We start from the raw sequence: 24,434 nt of genomic DNA on the forward strand, positions 1-24,434 counted from the left end.
GACCTGGACAAAATAAGTATATGGAGCACCACTTGGCAAATGGAATTTAATGTTAATAAATGTCATGTTATGGAATGTGGAATAGGAGAACATAGACCACACACAACCTATATATTATGTGAGAAATCTTTAAAGAATTCTGATAAAGAAAGAGATCTAGGAGTGGTTCTAGATAGAAAACTATCACCTGAGGACCACATTAAGAATATTGTGCAAGGAGCCTATGCAATGCTTTCTAACTTCAGAATTGCATTTAAATACATGGATGGCGATATACTAAAGGAATTGTTCATGACTTTTGTTAGGCCAAAGCTAGAATATGCAGCTGTTGTGTGGTGCCCATATCTTAAGAAGCACATCAACAAACTGGAAAAGGTGCAAAGACATGCTACTAAGTGGCTCCCAGAACTGAAGGGCAAGAGCTACGAGGAGAGGTTAGAAGCATTAAATATGCCAAAACTAGAAGACAGAAGAAAAAGAGGTGATATGATCACTACGTACAAAATAGTAACAGGAATTGATAAAATCGACAGGGAAGACTTCCTGAGACCTGGAACTTCAAGAACAAGAGGCCATAGATTTAAACTAGCTAAACACAGATGCCGAAGAAATATAAGAAAATTCACCTTCGCAAATAGAGTGGTAGACGGTTGGAACAAGTTAAGTGAGAAGGTGGTGGAGGCCAAGACCGTCAGTAGTTTCAAAGCGTTATATGACAAAGAGTGCTGGGAAGACGGGACACCACGAGCGTAGCTCTCATCCTGTAACTACACTTAGGTAATTACACTTAGGTAATTACCAGATTGGGAGACAGATACACGGAAAATTAAAAGGAAACGTGTGGAACATTAAATGAAAAGTTCCAAAGTGTGTTTGTACAAAATGAGATCTTCAGAGAACCAGACACAATAAGAATTCCAGAGAACAGCATAGAGCACATACAGGTGTCTAGAGACGAAGTGAAACAAATGCTCTTGGAGCTAAGTAAGAACAAAGCAGTTGGCCCAGATGGAGTTTCACCATGGGTTCTGAGAGAATGTGCAACTGAGCTCAGCATTCCACTTCAGCTGATTTTTCAGACATCCCTGTGTACAGGACTCGTAGCAGATGTGTGGAAAAAGGCTAACATAGTTCCAGTCTACAAAAGTGGCAGCAGGGGAAGACCCCCTCAGTTATAGACCTATATCATTGACAAGTGTAATAGTGAAAATATTGGAAAAAATAATAAAAACTAAATGGGTAGAATACCTGGAGAGAAATGATATAATATCAGACAGACAGTATGGTTTTTGATCTGGCAGATCCTGTGTATCGAATTTACTCAGTTTCTATGATCGAGCCTCATACGTCAGGCTGCGAGCAGCCGCGTCCAACAGCCTGGTTGATCAGTCCGGCAACCAGGAGGCCTGGTCGACGACCGGGCCGCGGGGACGCTAAACCCCGGAAGCACCTCAAGGTAACCTCAAGGTAAGGAGCCACAGAGATTTTACAGGAAAGAGATTGTTGGGTTGACTTCATCTATCTGGACCTAAAAAAAGGCTTTCGACCGAGTTCCACATAAGAGGTTGTTCTAGAAACTAGAAAATATTGGAGGGGTGATAGGTAAGCTTCTAATATGGATTACAAATCTTCTGATAGAAAAATGAGGGCAGTAATCAGAGGCAATGTATCGGACTGGAGAAATGTCACGAGTGGAGTACCACAGGGTCCAGTTCTTGCACCGGTGATGTTCATTGTCTAAATAAATGATCTAGCAGTTGGTATACATAATTATATGAACATGTTTGCTGATGATGCTAAGATAATAGGAAGGATAAGAAACTTAGATGATTGTCATACCCTTCAAGAAGACCTGGACAAAATAGGTATATGGAACACCACTTGACAAATGGAATTTAATGTGAATAAATGCCATGTTATGGAATGTGGAATAGGAGAACATAGACCCCACACAACCTATAAATTATGTGAGAAATCTTTAAAGATTTCTGATAAAGAAAGAGATCTAGGGGTGGTTCTAGATAGAAAACTATCACCAGAGGACCACATAAAGAACGTTGTGCGAGGAGCCTATGCCACACTTTCTAACTTCATAATTGCTTTTAAATACATGAATGTCAAAATACTAAAGAAATTGTTCACGACTTTTGTTAGGCCAAAGCTAGAATATGCAGCGGTTGTGTGGTGCCCATATCTTTAGAGGCACATCAACGAACTGGAAAAGGTGCAACGACATGTTACTAAGTGGCTCCCAGAACTGAAGGGCAAGAGCTACGAGGAGAGGTTAGAGGCATTAAATATGCCAAAAGTAGAAGACAGAAGAAAAAGAGGTGATATGATCACTACGTACAAAATAGTAACAGGAATTGATAAAATCGATAGGGAAGATTTCCTGAGACCTGAAACTTCAAGAACATGAGGTCATAGATTTAAACTAGCTAAACAAAGATGCCAAAGAAATATAAGAAAATTCACTTTCACAAACAGAGTGGTAGACGGTTGGAACAAGTTAGGTGAGAAGATGGTGGAAGCCAAAACCGTCAGTAGTTTCAAAGTGTTATATGACAAAGAGTGCTGGGTAGACGGGACACCATGAGCGTAGCTCTCATCCTGTAACTACACGTAGGTAATTACCAGTAGATTGACGGTTGAGAGGCGAGACCAAAGAGCCAAAGCTCAACCCCTGCAAGCACAACTAGGTGAGTGCAACTAGGTTGGTACAGACAGACCTAGTCTTCATTGAGCAATCTGAACTAGTTGAGAAAATGGAAGAATTTGACAGTACTGTACTCGGAAACAGTTAAACCCAACATTTAAAATGCTCCATGACTATATAACAATGATGGAGTGCTTGCTCAAGATCTCAATGTTGTGATGACACATTTCATTAGTTGAAACAGTTGTTCCATATTTCTTTGAATTAGATATGCATTATTATTCTGGGATGATGGTATACTACCTTACTGATTAATAGAGTTCCAAAGACATCAGATCCGTTGCAAAAGGCATTGGAAAATGTAACTGGGTAATAAAACAAAGCACCACTCCATTCTGTTTTTTGGAGCAGATAGACATTAGAACATCAAAACAGAGCCATGAAGGTTACAAGTGGAATAGTTGGCTCTGATAATTTTTAATTATGAGTTCAAGAGAGATAGGCTCATATCAGAAAATAGCACCTTAAACTTATGGGATCCTATAACAAACCTAATTTGTGTTCAATTGCAAAGAAGAAACAAAAAGGGAGATTAAATTGGACTGTCAAGGAACTACGGGTTGACAGATTCCCTTTTGCCCACCTACAGTACCAGTTATATGCCAATCTCAGCATCAAGTAGATTTAATGGTTATTAGGATTAAAAAAAAAAAAAAGTTGTCTGCTGTACCATGATTCCTGTTTCCTTTTTAACGGGTGAGTCCTACTGCACCATAAATTCATCTACACTGATGCAAAGACCTCTCTCCCTCTCATCTCAGCCTAGACACCCAACCTTTCCAGCAGGTGGTCAGACGACCCAAGTGGGAGCCCCTACATTGGTCTCCATGGCAAGTACACTGCCAGGAGAGGGGTAGGGGGGGTAGAGGTGACCCCCTACCAGGCTCAGAAAGTCATGTGTGAACATTCCCCTCACCATGACAATGCAAGACCTCAGAGGGGGGTCAAGTGCCTTTAAGTGCCACAATGCAGTTCTGAGATTAAAGAAGTCTCTGTTCCAGTAAGTGCCCATGTATTGATCTCATGTGGCAGACACTTGACCTGTTGTAGCTAAAGACATTCCTCAAGTATGCTTATCAACTGGAGATGAATAAGGAAAAAAAAATAAATTTCTTGCAAAAATATATTTGCTTCGGAATATTTCATTTTGGAATACATCAATATCAATACAGTTCTGTACTTGAGCAGAGGCAAAAATTTCAAAAGATTTTATTTTAAAATTATGAACACTGAATAGTTTGAATACTATCCTAAAAAAAAAAAAGTAGAGGACACACTATCTAAACTGTACCCTGAAAATTATTGTAACTTACATCAAAGAGTATGTATAATGCATAAAGTATATGAAAATACAAAATATACAATGAAATTTGCAATATATGTGATGGTTGTCAATAGCTATTAAAGGAAACAATGGCATAATCATAAAGTATACAATTTCATGTATTGCAAATCTTGAAGCACTGAGTTATACATTTTACAATATTTATGGCAATCTTGCCTTTTAATTTTATACTGTAATGTACATAGATCATTTGGATATAGATTTCAGGTTTTAATATCAATACTGTACACATTAAATTACAAAACATACACCACACTGAGCTGCAGTGTTCTCCAAAAATCCAATATTCTTATAATTATATACTACTGTTCGACAACAGACATTAAACTCAATGATGGCCACTGACCAAGATGTTAGGTAAGAACACACACATAGACTTTAATGTGCAGAAAAAGCCTTTATCAGGCAGAGAGGTGTTGGCCAAGAACAAATGACCATTATACCATTAACATAATTTATATAGTTCCCACATCCAAAATATGTCAGCTCTAAAGATTGGTGTTACCAAGAAGGGCCAACTTTGTCTAGGCCATCAATAGGTCAGTAGCCAATTCTGTGAATTTCATAAGCCAAACTGATCCTCAAGCTTTGCCCGAATCAGAAAATAGCGATTACTGGTTGAGGAAATGTTTGATGAGAAAAATGTTATCCCATACACAACCCTCAGACTTTATTAATTAAGCAATCTTTTTAGTGTTGGGGCTTAAAGCCTTTCAACTGCATTAAGGTAATTAAGGCCAATGCAACACCTTACTGAGTAACCAGTAAGTATACTTGAGTTCAAAAAATAATCAACGACTAAAGTAAACTGTCTTTACTAAAAAAACAGAGAAGAAAGGCATGTTTTATTATTGAATTATTGAAATAAAGTTCAGTAATTACTTGACAGGTAATTATGCATTTTCCAAAGGCAGTTACTTTAACTTGTGAAACAAAACAGTTTGTCACCATCACTAGGACTGTATGGCATCAAACCCTGGGCCTAAGAAGAATGTAGTGCCTCTGAATGTACACTTTAACAGATCACAAGTCCTAATCTTTATGAGCTGATATATGGCACCTTATGCAGCACATGTAATATACAGATATGAACCCTAAACAGTAGTTATTATGGTTTGCTCTTCTTTAGCTTTCGTGAAAGTAGCATTTTCACAATAATTTCACTGGTGAAATTATCATACTAGAGAAGTTTAAGTACAGTATGGTTAGTTTCATTCAAAGATTTTAAAAAGCATGTCTCATTTTATTCATTTTAATAACAATGTGCTGTATACCCTTGTCAAGAGGCTAAATTGTTTGAATTACCCCAATTTGTGAGAAAGAAAAGTCATATTTAATATGCAGTATACAGTATGTGACATTTGTATGAAAGAAATTTGTACATTTTAGAAAAATTCATAATATAGTAGTACAGTGCTATATTTATCACATTCATAAATGTATGCTCAGAAGCCAATTTTACTGTATCAAGCAGTATACATGTGGCTGAGATTATGTTTATATGTATGCTGTGACACTATTTACATATATTGTAAACTTAATGTACTGTATTCTGTAATTTTAAAAATCCCAATGCAGTAATATCACCACACTGAATTATGTCTGAGTGTATTCTGTGCAATGTCAAGTATTTTCTACACACGAGTGCTAATCCAGTTGCAGTTTAAGGATGTGTTAACTAAAAAGCCTTTTTGACTATTTTTTGCATAGAATGCTCCATACAGCATATTCTCTGAATGTCAGTCACAGAATATGTTTGTAAATATCCATATATGCATCTCCATATATCAAACTATTTTTCCCACTTTGTACTTTTCTATACTTTTATATACTGTAATTTGATTTATCTGGGACAAGAAACCTTGAGCTCCCCCATCCCCAGGATGCAACCCCACAACAGTTGCCTACCTCCTGGGTACTTATTTACCAATAGGTGAACAGAGGAATTAAATAAAAGGAAAGGTGCCCAACCATTTCTGTCATACCTGGGAATCAAACCCAGAATCTCTGAATGTGAGTCAAGAATGAAGCCAACTGTGCTACGAGACCCAAATGCATTTTCTCTAAAATAATGAGTACAACACTGAAATCACTTGGGAAAACTACAGTACATCATTATTAACAACAATCAGCCATAAAATAATTTGGCACTTGTATTTACTATTATTATTCTTACCTATATACAGCTACAATAGATTACATTAAAGCCACCCATTAATATCCCAAGTTCTAATGTAAAGGCTGCTATAATACATCAGCCCGTCCTCCAAAAATAGGGTGGTAAATGTAAGAAGACAAATAAGTGCAATTATGTACTATTCATAGCAGTTAGGAATTGTACTTATTTTCACTTAGTATTAAATCGTACTGTCAAATATATTGTGAATATTTGAGTTTACCTGAAAAACTGAATAGAAAACCACAACCTCACCTAACCGTCTTAGTTTTTTAAGATAATAATTTTGTTGTTTCTTAATTACAATTAGTACTTAACCTATAGCTGTATTGATATTACAGTTTGATAAAACTAATAAAAAAAAAAATATCAATAAATTGTAAAGTAATTCAGGATATTTTAAAATTTTGCATAAAATCTATATTGCTTAATAAACCTGAAAAAGAAATTCCTGATATTTAAAACTTGTGTATAGCAAATTGAAGTTGAAATCTTCATCCTAAAATTCTGAGTGTCTTAACAGAAAACAAGGAGAATTAAATCGGGGGAGGGAGTTGGGTAAATGTAACAGCCCTGTAAGTGTAATTATGCACTGTTTATGACAATAAGAAAGTGTACTTATTACACTTAGTATTAAATCGTACTGTCAATTTGGAGGATGGGTTGCATACATACAGGTACAAGGTTTAGTCTTATTCGACTTAACAGACAACTAAAGTAAACAATTACAATACATACATACATTCTGCTTAATACAACACTGCAATTTTAGATACAGTACTTGTATCTGACATTACAAATGTTATACAAGTCGGTTCATAAATTTTTGTTATAAGTACAAGTATACCACATTCATTACAATTGAAACCTTTAAAAAGTAGAGCATAAAATTTATTTAACCTGCAATATGACCAGTCTTTAAGTAAATTTATAATTATTTATACAAGATCACTCTTTGTTCGATACTGAAAATTGCTTTGAAAATTTAAGATACTTAGTTAAGTCATAAGAATTAAGCAAGTAAGCAATTATTCAGAAACATATTACCCAAATATTTCATACATTTTATACATATATTGTTCCGTAGAATACAGGAGGTTGTGCATGTGTAGGGCTCAGCAGTATTGAGAGGGAAAGATATCTAGAAATTTATTAATATTCAGTGACAGTGCTATATAGAAAGTACTAAGCAAGGATGACTATGTAGCACTTTTGGGGGTACTGTACCTTTCTGTTCTTTCTTTTTCTTTTGGCTTGAGTTGATCTAGTATCCCGTTGCCTCTACTAGGGGGAAGCCAAAGTCTGGTTTTGATCCTTGGTAGGTCCCCTTGACTCAAAAGGGCCTGGTAGGGTACTTTAGGCCTTGAGCTAATAGAGTAGGGAACTTGGGAAGCCACTATAGGAAGCCCCTCCTAAGATATACCATGAAAACTTAAAGTTTTTTATGAAAGGCAGTACTACAAATGTCTATAAATAATGTACCATGTATTAAAACATTAAAGATTATTAACATATGATATAATACTGTACAGTACTATACAATAAAAAATTATTAAACAATAATTATCAGTAATTATTATACCTGTAATAAAACTTAATCAAACTTAAAAAATTATACACAAACTGTTGTTATAGAGCATCCATTAAGAAAAGCTCCCTAGAGTACAAGTCCAGCACACAACAGTGTATTTTTCTTTTGTCTTGGTGGTACAGTTGGGTTTGTTTTCGAATCACAATTGGGGATCCCGGGTTTCAATCTCAGATCGGACAGAAAGGGTTGGGCACATTTCTTATCACCTAGCAGCAAATAGGTACTAAGGAGTAGTCAGTTTGTTGTGCAGCTGCATCCTGAAAAAGGGTCAGTAGTTCGACCTTGGAGAACCTCCATATAAGCCTAACATATAGTATATACTAAAGGGAATAAATAAAGGATAGAATAAAGGAAAGGAAATAGAATAAAGATAATAAAGAAAGAAACAGAAAATAAATAAAGGAAATGCATATATATACATATACAGTATACACACACACACACAATTGGGCTTCGACTTACGATGCTAATCCGTTCCCAGAGACGGATCGTAAGTAGAAGCGATTTTTCCCATACGAAATAAAGGGATTTGAATTAATCCATTCCTCACCCTCCAAAATATTAACATACAAATACATTTTATACTGAATGCAATGTTTTTTTTCTAACTACAATACAGTACCTAAGTTTATCTTACCTTTATGGAGGGTTCTTGATGGCATATGGAAGATAGTGATGAGGGGGGAGGAGGAGAGTTGTTACTGTTTGGAAGGGGAGTCCCCTTCCATTATCACATCAGGCAGTGATGTTTTCTCTGGGGTACTCTCTCTCTCCTAAGTTTTGCCTGAATACCACTAGGACCTGGTTGTGGTTCAGTGCTTGTTTGTCTTACTACAAATTTGTCAAAGAGACATTTGTTTTTCCCTTCGTTTTAACATTTGTCTGTAATGATGCATCACTTTAGCACCCATAATGTCCTTTTTCTTAGCCAGTATGGTGGATATCGTTGACTGAGATTTGTTGTACTGCCTAGCCAGTCCAACAACCCGCACACCATCTTCATATTTACGAATGATCTCTTGTTTCTGCTCTATGGTCATCCTTACATGGGATCTCATATGTTGAGCCTTACCACTGACTTTCCTGGGACTCATGGCGTGATATATAATAATTACTTTAATGTTCAAAATGCAAAAAATCACCACAAACGCGGAATTTCTTATAGGCGCGATCATCACTAAATGGGCAGCTGTAGTAAACTGAGGCAGGTCAGACCGCGTGACCGGGAACCACGTGCTCGGTCGACCCGAACGTGTACCAACAAATATCATTAGTTAACGACACCATCGTATGTCAAGTCGTATTTTTTTATGAAATTTACATCGTAACTCGAAATTATCGCAAGTCTGGGCAATCGTAAGTCGAGGTGCCACTGTAGGTTTATTTTCTCTATTTCTATTGTAAGTACATCTGCCACCTCATATGTAGAGTTTAGGAGCTCTGAGCATACAAGGTCCACTCTAATATACAAACCTACTTGTCCATGTGACCTATTTACTGTATCACATCAATATAAATCATATTTTGGTATCCAGCTCTTACTGTCAAAGTATGGATAGCCATACAGTTGCCAAATGTGCTGTGTTGTTATTGTGAGTGTACAGCAAGTATTTGTATTATATTAAGTTTGTTAACTACTATTACACTTCTGCAATATTCATATATTCATTTGACAAATCCTATTTGTTGGTCCATTTATCTAAATTAGTACTTAGTTGTACATTGTCAATATAAATCTGGTGACATCCTGTGTTGTGAAGCTATCTCTTCCTTGGTCAAGAAAGGAAAACCCCAGACCTCTTCCATCCAGAAAGCCTCAAGGAGAAGTCAAATATCCTTGCACTGCTATGGGTGAGGCACTCTTTCAATGAAGTATAGGGGTACTCTTACCCAACCACTTGGGCTGGATGATAGAGCGACGGTCTCGCTTTGTGCAGGTTGGTGTTCAATCCCTAACTGTCCAAGTGGTTTGGCAACATTCCTGTCCCCGTCCCATCCCATATTCTTACCTTAATCCCTTCCCAGTGCTATATAATGTAGTCATATCTTTCTCCTGATAGTTCCCTTCTCTTCAGGAACAGCCACCCAAACCCACCAAGGAAAATAACCCTGGCTAGGTAATGGCAACACCAACGAACACCCAGAAATTATTACTCTAGGCACATGCAGTTTGAAGTGAACAGTTAATCAGTCACATACAAGTGAGGCATAGATAAACATGCATTGCGAAACCAACACTAAATTATATAACAAATACACAAGCAAATGGCAACCGAAGGACAAAAATCATGTCAAGGATGGCTAACACTTCTGAATAATAATTTAATATCTGGGACTTGAAGAGATGGCAGGAATGAGTGTAACTGCAACATTATAGATGTGCATGCCAGGCAAAATGACTAAGGTTCAAGACTAGGGAAATGAGGAAGACGGTGTGCATTTCCCTGGTGGTGTGCAGGTGGAGCTACTTCACAACCTGGGTTCGAATTCATCAAGCAGTTATGCAAGTACAGTACTTACGAACCTGTACATTTTTTCTCAATCTTTGGCGGCTTTGTTTACATTTACGTATTAAACAGTTTACGAGCATCGAAACTTCCCTATCAAATACATCACAGCCCTTGTGGATTTGTTCCCAGTCAAATGTTGTTATTGTTATAAACAGCCTCCTAGTGCTTCGGAGCTCATAAACCATTTAATAAATGTAAACAAAGCCATCAAAATTAAGAAAAGATGTACTGTACAGGTTTGTAAATACTGTAGATACATAACTGCTTGTTGAATCCTGGCCCTGGTGGTTCATCTGTTTCAGGAGTTCGTGGTCTCATTTTCTACGTTTTGTTTACCTTGCTGATTGTATAGTTTGGTTTGCCCACCATTCTGGTTGCTTCTTGGTTAGGGTGATCAAGGATTCCCTGCTTCTTGTGACTCTAGAGGGGTCAGGTTTTGGCCTCTGGTCCCTGGGAGGCTTACAATGACTCATAAGAGCCAGGTGTGGATTGAATTGGGTGAAGATATCTATGTATTTAGCACCAAGGAGCCCTCTCAGAAATAAGATTCAAAACAGACAAGTACAGGTTTAAAATATTTAACACCACAGTATATACAATATATACAACAAACTTAATTTCATATAATGTGTCTTGTTTAAAATAAACAAATGAGAGAGAAAAATACTTAAGACTATGAATTTGTCAAAGGCTTGAATTCATAAATACTGTATAACTACTTACACAGAACAATATTTAAACACATTCCAAGATTTATATTTACTTGACTGGGAAATTCTTCAGAGGATATGAAACTTACTGAAAAATTATAAATATAAGCTACTACTGTATTTACAAAAAAATTGGCATCCAAATACCTATACTGTACTATGATGGTGAAACTTATAAATAGGTTATTCATCAATTGCATTAACATGAACAACAGCTTGTCCATCTGTGATAGTAGTAGTAGCATCACTGCGAACTTGTTGAAGGATAGATTGTAAGAGTTTGGGGTCCATGTCATGAGTTGCTACCACCTGTGGTCCCCCCAGCAGGTAATCTTTTAGGTAATCTGGGTGAACCTCCACTACAGAGTATGCTGCCTGTTGCTCTTCATTTGCTAGCAAATCAGCATCCATAGTTATTTCAGCCTCTTCTACAGTGGCCTGATTGCTTCCCTCCATGGTAGCCTCAGGAACAGAAGAAAGCATAGATATATCCACATTTTTTACCTCTTCCATACCCTCCATGTTTTCAACTGCTTCTGCATTTTCCAGGGAGTTCATTGCTTCAATCTGTGAAACATCTAAAATTTCATGAGCCTTGGCCAAGTGCTTTATCAGAGTGGTTCGTTGAGTGTAGCCCTTATTACATATACTACACTTGTAAGGATGTGAGCCAGTATGAAGTGACACGTGGCGCTCAAGCTGCAGCTGTGTGGTGAAGCCCTTACTACACACTGAACATAAAAATGGGTACTCTCCAGTGTGACGCATTTTGTGGTTAAGGAGATTCACTTTACTACGGAAAGGTTTGCGACATATATCACACTGGTATGGACGCTCTCCTGTGTGTTTGATTTTGTGTACAGCAACCTCAACTTTTGTGCAAATCGTTTTCCACACACATCACATGCATGTGGTTTAACCTCCCTGTGCCTATATTTATGCTTTGTCAAATACTGTTTCTTGGCAAAAGATTTACCACAGTCATCACATGCAAAAGGCTTTTCAACCACCCTCTCCTCGTCCTCATGTTCTTCCATTTTTTCATGCACCATAATAACCTCTGGCTGTGGTACATTATCTGATTCAACCTGTTCTTGCTCTGGATCTGGTGCCTCTGTGAGCTCAGAATATGGTGTATTGGCTCCTTCAGGAAAGACCAAAAGTGGCTGTGAACCATCAACTAAAAACTGCTGTTGACTATTATCAACTAACAGCTGCTGGGTTGAATCCATAGCCTCACCAACCTCTCCCACTGTTTCAAACACATACAAGTGATGGGAATTATCTGCTGTTGTTACACTTTCTACTCCTGAGTTCATTATCATCATGCCTTGCATATGGCTTGCTTTGTGCTGATTCAAAAGCTCTGAGTTATAAAAACTCTCATCACATACATCACATCTTAATGCACTCACATCCTGGGCAGGATGTGAACGCTCATGACGTTTTAGATTTGATGAGCTACGGAATTCTTTTTTACACTGACTACACTTAAAGGGCATTTCTCCAGTGTGAATTAAGTTATGGTTCTTCAGTGCAAGACGAGATGCCAGTTGTTTTCCACAAAAACTGCATGGAAAGCTACGCTGACGTGAGTGAACATTGTGATGAGTATATAGGTATTTCTTCTTATCAAATACTCTACCACATATCTCACACATATAAAGATGGACCTCTACATTTCCATCTGTCTCAAGGCCTAGATTGGCATTCTGATATTGCTGTTGAAGGTGATGAAACTGTCTGTGCTTTTCAAGGTGATGTTCTCGCCGAAATTTGTGGTTGCAAATATCACACTTAACATCTCCTCCCGAATGTGGTCCCGCATGTGTAGATTAAGACTACTGTTGTTTATGAAAGTCTTACCACAGTTACCACATTTAAATGGTCTTTCTCCAGAATGAATTCTCATGTGAATTTTGACTGATTCATGATTGGCAAAGTACTTGCCACAAGTTTCACATTGGTATGGCTTTTCTCCGCTATGCATTCTTTTATGCTTTATAAGCCGGCCACTCTGTGAACACCTGTAATCACACATATCACATTTGTATGGCTTTTCACCACTGTGAATACGCTTATGAGTGTTGTAATTACCACTTGTGGAAAAGCTCTTGCCACACTCACACTTGAATGGCTTGTCATCAATATGTTTCTTCTTGTGCATGATAAACAATGATCGCTTGTGAAAGTTTCGTCCACACTCATCACAGGTAAACATGAATGAATGCATGACCTTATGTCGAATTATATCACTCTTGTGCACAAACAATTTATTACACAAGCCACACTTTAGAAGTGGAGTGCCAGAGTGTAAAAGTTTATGGCGAACAAAGTGACTTTTATGTGCAAAATCAATACCACATTCATCACACTTGAGGATTAACGGAAGTGTACTTCCACTAATCATCTCCCCTCCCTCCTCTCCTTCCTCATGAATGAAGGGCAAATCAGGACCAGGACGAAGAGCTTCACGCAGATGCACATGAGAGTGTCTGATTAAAGTTAGTTTTGTGGCAAAAGCTTTCTTACAAATGTCACATTTCCAACTCTTCACTCCTTTGTGGGTTAATTTATGCTTTTGCAGATACCTTTTCTCACGAAATGTACGGTGACATACATCACATTTATAAGACGCTGATAGTTTATGTGTAAGTTTGTGAGTGAGAAGCGAGACATAAGATGGGAAAATCTTATGACAGTACTCACAATTATGCTCACCTTCACTCCTTAAATCTTTACTAATTTCTAAGTCTATTCTTTCTTCTTGCTTAATGCCACGACGTTGCTCTAATAACTGCTCCTCGACTTCTGATATTTCTACAAGACGAGATTTCACAGACTGGCCTGCATCTCCATGGCTATCAAGGTGATATCGAAGCAGGGCTGGAGTAAAGAAAGTTTTACCGCATAATTCACACTTATTTTGGTTTTTTAATCTGTGAGTCCACAATTTGTGTCTGACCAATGCTGCACTTTGTCGGAAACTCTTTAAACAAATGTCACATTTAAATGGTCTTTCACCAGTATGAACTAAAACATGCTTATCCAAAGCAGACTTCAGTGGAAAACCAGCACCACAAAGATCGCATTTATAATTCTTTTCTTGTGTATGTCCTCTTTGATGCCTTACAAATTCTTGATGTTTTCTGAAGTTCTTTCCACAAATAGAACAAACATAAGGAAATTCCTCTGTTGGCAAAGTGTGTATTATAGATTGTTGTTCTTCAAAAATATGAAGCTGTTTGTGCTGCTCAAGTTGTTGTTCTGTAGCACAACCAACACTACATACATCACAGTACACTTCTTGATCACCAGTGTGAGAATTTGTGTAGTGATCACAGAGCACATCAACATCCGTGAATGATTCCTCACATATGCCACATTTGAATGGATTTGTAGGAAACTTGCTTTCAAGAGTTTCTGACTGTTTAGGTTCATCATACAGTTCAGAGGTTTTAGGTGCATACCCTTCATTGAGCTGTTCCCGAAGCTGTTCCACAATTGAAACTTCATCTGAAAATGGTTTCCCAGCAGCTTCATCTTCCTCTTTGACTTCAATGCCATCCCCGTGCACAGTGGTCATATGCTTGGTCAACGTTCTTTTGTAAGTGAAATTGGCTTGGCACACTGTGCATTTAAGTTCATCCTGAAGACCTCCAACAGGGTCACTAGATCTCTTGTGAACCTTTCTGTGCCGGTTGAGGCCACTGCTAGTGACAAAACCAAGACTGCAAATGTCACAGATAAATGGACGATTTGAAGTATGGGTTTTCATGTGAGTGTAGAGAGTATCACGGTGAGCAAAAGTGCGATTACACACTGAGCACTTGAATTGATGATTTTCTTCATGAATAGTTAAATGCTTTTTCAGCTGTGATGCCTGTGTAAATGCCTTGAAGCAATGCTGGCATTGATGAGGTCTCTCTCCTGTGTGTGTAAGAATATGCGTTTTAAGATGAGAGGAATCAACAAAACCTTTTCCACAGTAATCACAACGATGTGGCCTCTCTAATCCATGAACTTTGTGGTGAGCTTCCAGAGCTGTATGAGATGTACAAGTCTTGCCACACTGATCACACTCATATGGCCGAAGATTATGCTTCTGACGCAGGTGACGGATGTAGTCGCGTTTAAATTGGATAATGTCTCCACATTCTTCACACCTGTGACCATTGACACCAACATCATCTGAAATGAAGTTTTATGTAACTGAACTGTAACACTTTATATGTATTATATGTAAAAACATGCACTCTTTATCATTGTTATACTGTATAACTTTTTATGCATTTATAGCAAAGTAGGTAATGCAGATTTATCATAGAAAATAGAGCATCAAGTGTAATGAAATGCCACTTTCTGTGTGGCAGTTCAGTTGCTGTCTGGAGCTTATAGCACTTGTATTGCAGGACCACCCCTTTATTATCAGGTTCCTGACAATTTTGGGTCTACTGAGACCCAAATCCAGAATCTGGCTCTCTTTAATTAACATGTTCATTTCTGAAACATGTTCCTTTGAGGAGAGCCAGAAAGAGGTCCAACGTAGAAAGAGAATGCAGACGACACTATAAAAGAAGGAAAAAATAATGGAAATGCTTATGCAGACACGAATTTCCCGTCAAAGTAGGAATAATTTAAATAGGGAGACTGAAAAAATCGAGCGGAAATTGAAACACTCATATCAAACTGAAGAAAGGCAGTTAGAACAGAAAGCAATTCAGGAAATAAAGAAAAATCCAAAATACTTCTTCACATATACAAAATCAAAAGCAAAAACCACTGCCAGTATTGGACCTATTTGTACAAGTGAAGGTTCATACACAGAGGATGACAAAGAAATTAGTGAAATCATAAAAAAGCAGTGTGAGGACATGTTTAGCACTCCAATAAACAACATGAAAGTGGAAGATCCAGACAATTTCTTTATGCAGGATATCCAAACCCTGTAAATATAACTGATATCAACACGAGCGTACTAGACTTTGAAAGAGAAATTGAAAACATGCCCATGCACTCGGTCCCGGGTCCAGATTCATGGAATTCAATATTTATAAAAAAATGCAAAGTGCCAGTAGCACAGGCACTCAGTATAGTGTGGAGGAAGAGCTTGGACACGGGGGAGATACCAGATGCACTTAGAGTAGCAGACATAGCTCCTCCACACCAGGGAGGGAGCAAAGCATTGGCAAAGAATTATAGAACAGTTGCACTAATGTCACACATAATAAAAGTATTTGAGAGAGTGATTAGGAGTCAGGTCACCAATTTCATGGAGACCAATGACCTTCACAGCCCAGGCCAACAAGGATTTCGAGCGGGAAGATCGTGCCTCTCACAGCTACTTGATCACTACGACAAAGTCACTGAGGCATTAGAATAGAAACAGAATGCTGATGTGATTTACACGGACTTCGCAATGGTTTTCGACAAATGTGACCTTGGTGTGATAGCACACAAAATGAAGTCATTGGGAATAACCAGTAAAGTAGGACGCTGGATACTCAGTTTTCTGTCAAACAGGACTCGGTGAGTAACAGTTAACCATATAAAATCTAGTCCAAGTGCAGTTAAAAGCTCTGTACCTCAGGGTACAGTCCTTGCACCACTGCTTTTCCTTATTCTCATATCAGATATAGAATAAAAATACAAGTCACAGCTTCGTATCATCCTTTGCAGATGACACAAAAATCAGTATGAAAATTACCATGGCTGAAGACACTGAAAAACTTCAAGCTGATATTAATAAAGTTTTCGACTGGGCATCAGAAAATAACATGATGTTTAACAGTGATAAATTCCAGGTACTCGGGTATGGTAAAAATGAAGACCTTAAAAATAACACAGGGTACAAAACACAATCAAATGTGCCCATAGTGGGAAAACAGCATGTAAAGGATTTGGGAATAATGATGCCTGACGACCTAACGTTTAGGGAGCATAACCAAGCAAATATTGCGTCAGCCAGAAATATGATCGGATGGATTATGAGAACTTTCAAATCCAGGGATCCCATCACAATGGTTGTACTCTTCAAGTCACTTGTGTTGTCCCGTTTTGAGTACTGCTCAGTACTCACTTTCCCCTTCAGAGCAGGAGAGATTGCTGAAATAGAGGGAATACAGAGAACATATATGACACGCATAGACGCGATAAAGCACCTAAATTATTGGGATCATCTCAAAGCCCTCCAAATGTACTCACTAGAAAGAAGACAAGAGAGATATCAAATAATATACACATGGAAGATACTGGAGGGCCAAGTACCAAATCTACACAGTAAAATAACAACGTACTGGAGTGAACGATATGGAAGAAAATGCAGAATAGAACCAGTGAAGAGCAGGGGTGCCATAGGCACAATCAGAGAACACTGTATAAACATCAGAGGTCCACGGTTGTTCAACACCCTCCTAGCGAGCATAAGAAATATTGCCGGAACAACTGTGGACATCTTCAAGAGGAAACTAGATTGTTTCCTCCAAGAAGTGCTGGACCAACCGGGCTGTGGTGGGTATGTGGGTCTGCGGGCCGCTCCAAGCAACAGCCTAGTGGACCAAACTCTCCCAAGTCAAGCCTGGCCTCGGGCCGGGCTTGGGGAGTAGAAGAACTCCCAGAACCCCATCAACCAGGTATCAATCAGGTAACCCTTGTGTTGCTAAGGGCTATTTAGCCTTTGTCACCCACAGGCACATAAAAAAAAAAAATCTTCCTAACCTGCTAATTTGTGTTCCCTGACCATGAGAAAGAAAATTTAATTGTACTTACCAATGATGTAAATGAGCCGACAATATGAGCGATGACGTCACACCCTGCATGATTGCTCATGCAAGGTGCGTCCCGGAGGCGTCGCGCGAGGTCTTCAAGCAGCCAGAGTTGCCACAAATTTATTTTTGCCGCATTATATACAGTGTCTAGGCATATTTTATCACAATTTTTTTTTCACTAATTGTGTTGCATATAATGTTACTTCATGTTCAATGATAATACAACTTGCATACATGAGTATACACATGTGCACACAAATGTTTTCAATTACGCCAATATAATATGTGTTCACATTTTTCATTATAATTATTTACACACATCCACGCACTATTTACAGGTTTTTGCACTATTATTGCATATTTACAAGTCTTGGAGACAGCTATAGTCATTGAAGCAGTTGACAGCACACAATGGGACTGCACACCCTTCACACCATGTTTGCACCAGTTTACGTTTCTGTTCTCTTTTTTTTTGTTCTGCAAACTAAGCAATCACGTTGGCCTATTGCACGCTTTCCAGCTGGTGGCAAATGTTTTAGTCTGTGTACTTGAAAGTCCTCCATGGAAGTGAGCCTGGGTGTAGCAGCATGCTGCAACACTGGGTTCATGATGGGTCTTTGTATGCCAGGAACATCTTTGCTAAACTTTGTTAGTAACTGTGTCACAAGTGTTAAACCAAATGAATGGAAACTTTGTTTACGTCCAGTTTCCATCAGATACATATTGTAGCTACTCAGCATGCTTATGTCAACATGATGGAAAAACACTTTTTTTGTCCACTTCAATGTTTTCCTAACACACTCGACAGTGCCCACCATCATGTCAGATTTATCAACCAAATGCATGTTGATATTATAATCAAGAACACAATCTGGTTTATATACTGGTTCTTGCGTTACTCAGTTCACCTTGCCACTGTTCACCATTGTACCATCATGAATGGTTGTCAGCAAGTTCACTTCTCTCTTGTCTTTCCACCTAACTGAGAGTATTTGATCACTTTTTCTTAGCTGGCCAGTCACCAACTTTAAAATTACTGTCAAACACTGGCATTTCCCTTTTACTTGGCTTTACTGTGCCAACCATTCCAGTTCTATTTTCAATCAAGAACCTAGCTAGCAAGGACTTGTATAGTAGTTATCCGTGTATAAAATGTGGCCCTTGTTCATCCATGGTGCCATCAATGACTTCACCACACTACCTGAGGAAAACCATGTTGGTCGTTACCAGGAATGTCTACATTGCTAGCAGAATACAGAATCATGTGTAACACGTATCCAGTTTCACAATCACAAAGAACAAAGAATTTAAATCCAAATCTGTTGTGTTTGGAGGGAATATACTGCTTGAAGGCAACACATCCTTTGAAAAGCACAAGGAATTCGTCAATTGCCAGCTTCTGTGCTGGTACATAGAAATCTCTGTACTTTCCAATTACTTCATTCATAATGTGCCTGACTCTCGAAAGTCTATCATCCTCTGTCTAGTCTTCATTACTTGCAAAATGAAGACACCTGAGGAGTATCTGAAACCTGTCTTGGGACATGTATTTCCCAAACAAAGGTGTTGGAACAGTCTGGTAATAATCCAATAATCTCTGACAGCGTGTTTAACAGTTTCAATCAACATACATAGTGCCAAAAATACATACATTTCACCTACAGTAGTGTTTTTCCAACACTGTAATCGTGAAAATTCTGTTATATTTTTTCCAATGAGATGAGCCGCATGAAGGTTCGTTTGATGTACAATATATTCCATGAGCGTCTCATCATAAAATGCTATAAAATAGTCTATTTCCCGCATGTCCTCATCAGTATCAGGGGAAAAGGTCTGTAATCCCAACGTCTTTATTGTCAAAGGCATAAATTACAGGAACAAAAGCGTCACCATCACTCCACACAAGTACACCTGGTGCCCTGCGAGACGAAACAGCGGCACGACGGCGAGAAATTGTTGCACACCATGGACCAGGAGTGAAGCCCGTCTAGGCAATGTATGGGGTGCTACGTGAACATGAGGTAAAATCACGTGAACATGAGGGTCTTGGTTCTTCATGTGGTGCCATGCGGCGGCGCTTGGCTGGGCGAGATGCTGCTGACACAACAAAATCTCGCTTGGTAACACCACTGGCACTAGCGACAGGCATGGTTATCTTCAGGTTATCTTGAGATGATTTCAGGGCTTTTTAGTGTCCCCGCGCCCGGGTCTTCAACCAGGCCTCCACCCCCCCAGGAAGCAGGCCGTGACAGCTGACTAACACCCAGGTACCTATTTTACTGCTAGGTAACAGGGGCATAGGTGAAAGAAACTCTGCCCATTGTTTCTCGCCGACGTATGGGATCGAACCCAGGACCACAGGATCACAAGTCCAGCGTGCTGTCTGCTTGGCCGACCGGCTCCCTGGGTACCCTGGTAGTACTATGCTCTGAATCCACTTCACTAAAACAGAAAAAAGAGTCACCTTCTCTGACTCATCACCCAAAATATCCTCATACTCTAAATAAGTACAAGAACTGTGTGGTGTGAGTGAATTAGAGTAGACACTGGGCGAGGTGGAACTGGTGAGCATGTAGGCCTCGCCCTGGGAGCAGGCTGTATCTCATATTCACTGTCTGTGCTACTATCATCAGTCAATTGTGTGTAGTCCTTATCAATGTCAGAGTCATCAAAATCACTTTCCTCATCATCAGAAAATAATTCATGGTTATTTGCTCTTGAGTAAGTGACTGCGTGCTGTGTGCCCGGGAGGCGTTTGGCCATGCACTCGCCATGGTGACTGCTGGGTAACTAAGGCCTCCCACGCGTTGGTGGCGAGAGCAGGATTTTTTTTACAAAATGGCGGCTGTTTACTGTAGCCCTTAGGCAGCGTATGCCCCCCCCCCTACCTCGCTGGCCATTCAAATCTTGCGCGGTACTCCATCACGTCATATGACATTATCTTGAGATGATTTGGGGCTTTTTAGTGTCCCCGCAGCCCGGTCCTCGACCAGGCCTCCACCCCCAGGAAGCAGCCGTGACAGCTGGCTAACACCCAGTTACCTATTTAACTGCTAGGTAACAGGGGAATAGGGTCAAAGAAACTCTGCCCATTGTTTCTCGCCGGCACCCGGGATCGAACCCGCGACCACAGGATCACAAGTCCAGTGTGCTGTCCGCTCGGCCGACCGGCTCCCGTGTTGCGCAATTTGCGTAAGTTACTCAACACGTCATATGACGTGTTGTGTAGTTTAAGGGTTAAAGAGGTTAGGGACACACATATGGGATCAAAGATTGCCTTACAATAAAGATGAACTGACCGAGAAAAAAGGTGAAACAAAACAATCCATTACTGTATGAGAAATTAATGAAATCAAAGAAAGCAAGGTAAACTATACTGCAAGAGCTCACTAATCTGGACCCCATTAACCTGGACTTTTGGGTAATCCAGCCAAAATCAAATCCAAGTTTTTGTCTGCAAAACTTCAACAACTTGGACAGAAATCTGGGATACTGGGAGTTTTGCTGGATTGCTTAATAACACTGGAAGACCTATGCTCACAAGAAACCAAGGGCCTTCAACCAGCAAAGCCTCAGCAGCAGGCAGTCAAAACTGACCTTGCCAATCTCATGTACAGTAATTTTAGTGTTGTGTTGTGTTAATAAATGAACATTATTGTAAAGAATAAGAAAAATATAATACCAATAGTATATCAAATAATAATTATTTCTAAAAATTGTATGTCTAGGTTGTACAGTGTGTTTCCCTGCTAAAATGGGTATTTATTTTCACTTATGTATCAAATCTGATAGAGAGGAGGTCTATGGGAGGGTTCTGGATAGAAACTGCCACCTGAGGACCACATAAAGAACACTGCAAAGAGCGTATGCTACACTTTCCAATACATTGATGGTATATTCCTTAACTGGACACTAATTATAGTAGCCCTTGGAAATGGGTAAATGAGAAGTGTGTTAACTGCAGTAGTTCTGGTGTTAAGCTGTGGAGGGAGCATTTAAACTTAAGTGAGCAGTAACTGTTTGGTCCATGCAAGAGGGTAGAATACATAAATTAACTATGCTATGATGTGAGCAAATCATAGTGAACATTCATTGAAGTAGCAGTAGCCAAATAAAGGGGTAGAATAATTCAAATGAATTATGCAGTGTGAGGATGGTGTAACAAGCTCTATGATAAGAACCAGAACAAGTGACAGTTATTCCTCTTAGAGAGACCTATGTGAATAACAGATTTTTTATTGTGTTTGAGGTGCTGACAACAAATACAGAATGAACTGGGCAGTGTCAATTGGTCATGGTAGCATACATTCAGCTGAATTAAGAAAACAAAGCTTGCGATATAATGCGCGAAGCTGTGAGATGCAGCAATGGGATGATGGAAGAGCCTAGTCAGGACAACCTGTGGACAGGGAAAGGAACTATCAGGAGAAAGTGCCAAGCCATTACGGCTATATAGCACTTGGAAAGGATCAGGATAAGTATTTGGGATGGGACAGGGAAAAGGAATGGTGCCCAACCACTTGGATGGTAGGGGATTAAACGCCGACCTGCACGAAGCGAGACGGTCGCTCTACCATCCACCCCAAGTGAATGGGCACAGTCTGAGGAAATAATTCCTTATTGGGGATACAATTATTAGTGTTCTTCAGATGAATTTTAATGCAGTGCCCTTAAGAAAAATATTTAATATAATATTTGCATTAGAGAGAGAGATAAAGATATAAAGTTTGATGTCTATGCATAGCTTTCTGAAAGGAGATTTATTTACATTGATTACAGTATAACCATTCACTTATCTTCCAATGAGTGAAAATGATAAATATATTTGTGTATTACAGAATAGATAAATGGTGACAATAGGACCTAAGTGCCAAATTATCAAGTAGTGATTTCTATGCCATTACATAGTTAAGAGGCAGTGTTAGACACAGTATATAATATTCCTATTTTATTTTATTTTTTTTTTGTACTAGCTAGAAAAAATGTTGGTGTTTCAAGAGTCCCTTTCTTCATACCATAATGAGTGATGCTTGGATGGTAGAAATCTGTCAAAACAAGCTGGTGACCAGTAATTCACAACTGTTAGTTCTAGCATCCTAGAACCAGTAAGAAGTAGCAAGATGCTGATAGATGCACAGCGCCTGTATCAGTGTTGAGGGGAATCTAGCACTCAAATGTGAAGTACTTGGTGAGTAGTTTCAATATGAACATTTAGAATAAAAATGCGACTTGGTGTGCCAAAGTAGGCTCAATTCTTCTTAACACTTTCGTCCAGCGGCGACGCAGTCTGTGTCAATAAATAAATTAACGGATGTCTGCTGGTGACGCATGCTGCGCAAAATTTTTAAATATTTGTTAAGATTGCATTTATTGTTCAATTATTATGGGACTAGTTTTAAAATGCGCAATATAAACGATTTCATGCCAAAATGAATGACATAGCACAACAATTGAGGTCAGAACACTGGAAAGATTATAAATACTTGTGTGGTGATGAGCATCCAAAAATTAAAAATATTTGGTAAAATTAAATTTATTATTCGATTATTATGGGACTAGTTTATAATGCACACCTTTAGATTGTGAATAATTTGATACCATAATGAACGATGTAGCACAACAATTGAGGTCAGAACACTGGAAAGATTATAAATACTTGTGGTGATGAGCATCCAAAATATACTAGTACTGTATTTGTTAAAATTTCTTTTATTGTTCAATTATTAAGGACTAGTTTTATAATGCGCACCTTTAGATTGTGAACAATTGGATACTTAAATGAACGACGTAGCTCGAAAATTGAGGTCAGAACACTGGAAAGAGTACATATGTTAGTGTGGGTGAGTGCTCCCAGGAAACGCCAGGCCCACCTTGGGGTGGGTTTGGGCGCACATGCCAGATGAGCAAAAGTGTTAACTGGGCAATCGGAGCCCAACAAGTCTCTCTGGGTAGTTGCGGCTCCTGTAGGGACTGAACAGATTAATGTTCTTTACTACCTTCCCTTGATGAAACTGATGACACCTAATGCATCTGTTCACCTAGCAATGAGTAGGAACTCAAGAGTTAGTCAACTTGTTGTGGGGATGCAATCTGGGCAGGGGGTCAGTCATTCGACCTTGGGTGGGGACCTCAACATAAGCCTGATGTATATGAATACACTATGGCTGCCTGTCTCCAACACAACGAATTATTATATTATTATTATTTCTTTGAGTTTTAATGAATGTACCTCTCTTCATCATTCTGAGCAAGTCTGAGTGATTTCCAGTGGCTCTCAAGCACCCATTATCACCCAGCAAGGATGTTCTGAAACTCTCTGAGGCACCTGGTGCTAGAATATCATCCTACTTGACTGTTTGTGATTTTGGTCAATAGACACATGTAGATCTTACCTTAGGAGGCAACAGAATGTGATGTCTCAGAAAAAGAAATTCACAATATTTTACTCAATATAATAATGTATAAATAAAATTAACTTACCAGTTGTAAGATCCATATCCTCTTCTGTCTGAGTACCTTCTGAAAATGACAAATAAAACTTAAAAATAAAGTGAATTACAGTACTGTTCATATTATTTATTATATATATATATATATATATATATATATATATATATAT

The 24,434-nt window shown here is 38.7% G+C and overlaps 1 protein-coding gene across 1 annotated transcript; it reads right to left on the reverse strand.

Annotated features, from left to right (window-relative positions):
- Positions 1-3,825: 3,825 nt before the first annotated feature.
- Positions 3,826-24,331, reverse strand: LOC138366645 (zinc finger protein 62-like). The gene is given in 4 exon segments (XM_069327833.1): positions 3,826-11,920; positions 11,923-12,849; positions 12,852-15,239; positions 24,296-24,331. Coding segments are annotated over 4 exon segments (4,020 nt in total). The 5' UTR covers positions 24,312-24,331; the 3' UTR covers positions 3,826-11,231.
- Between the last annotated feature and the right edge of the window lie 103 nt (positions 24,332-24,434).

Source organism: Procambarus clarkii, chromosome 20 (genome assembly GCF_040958095.1).
Source record: "Procambarus clarkii isolate CNS0578487 chromosome 20, FALCON_Pclarkii_2.0, whole genome shotgun sequence".
NCBI lineage: Eukaryota > Metazoa > Arthropoda > Malacostraca > Decapoda > Cambaridae > Procambarus > Procambarus clarkii.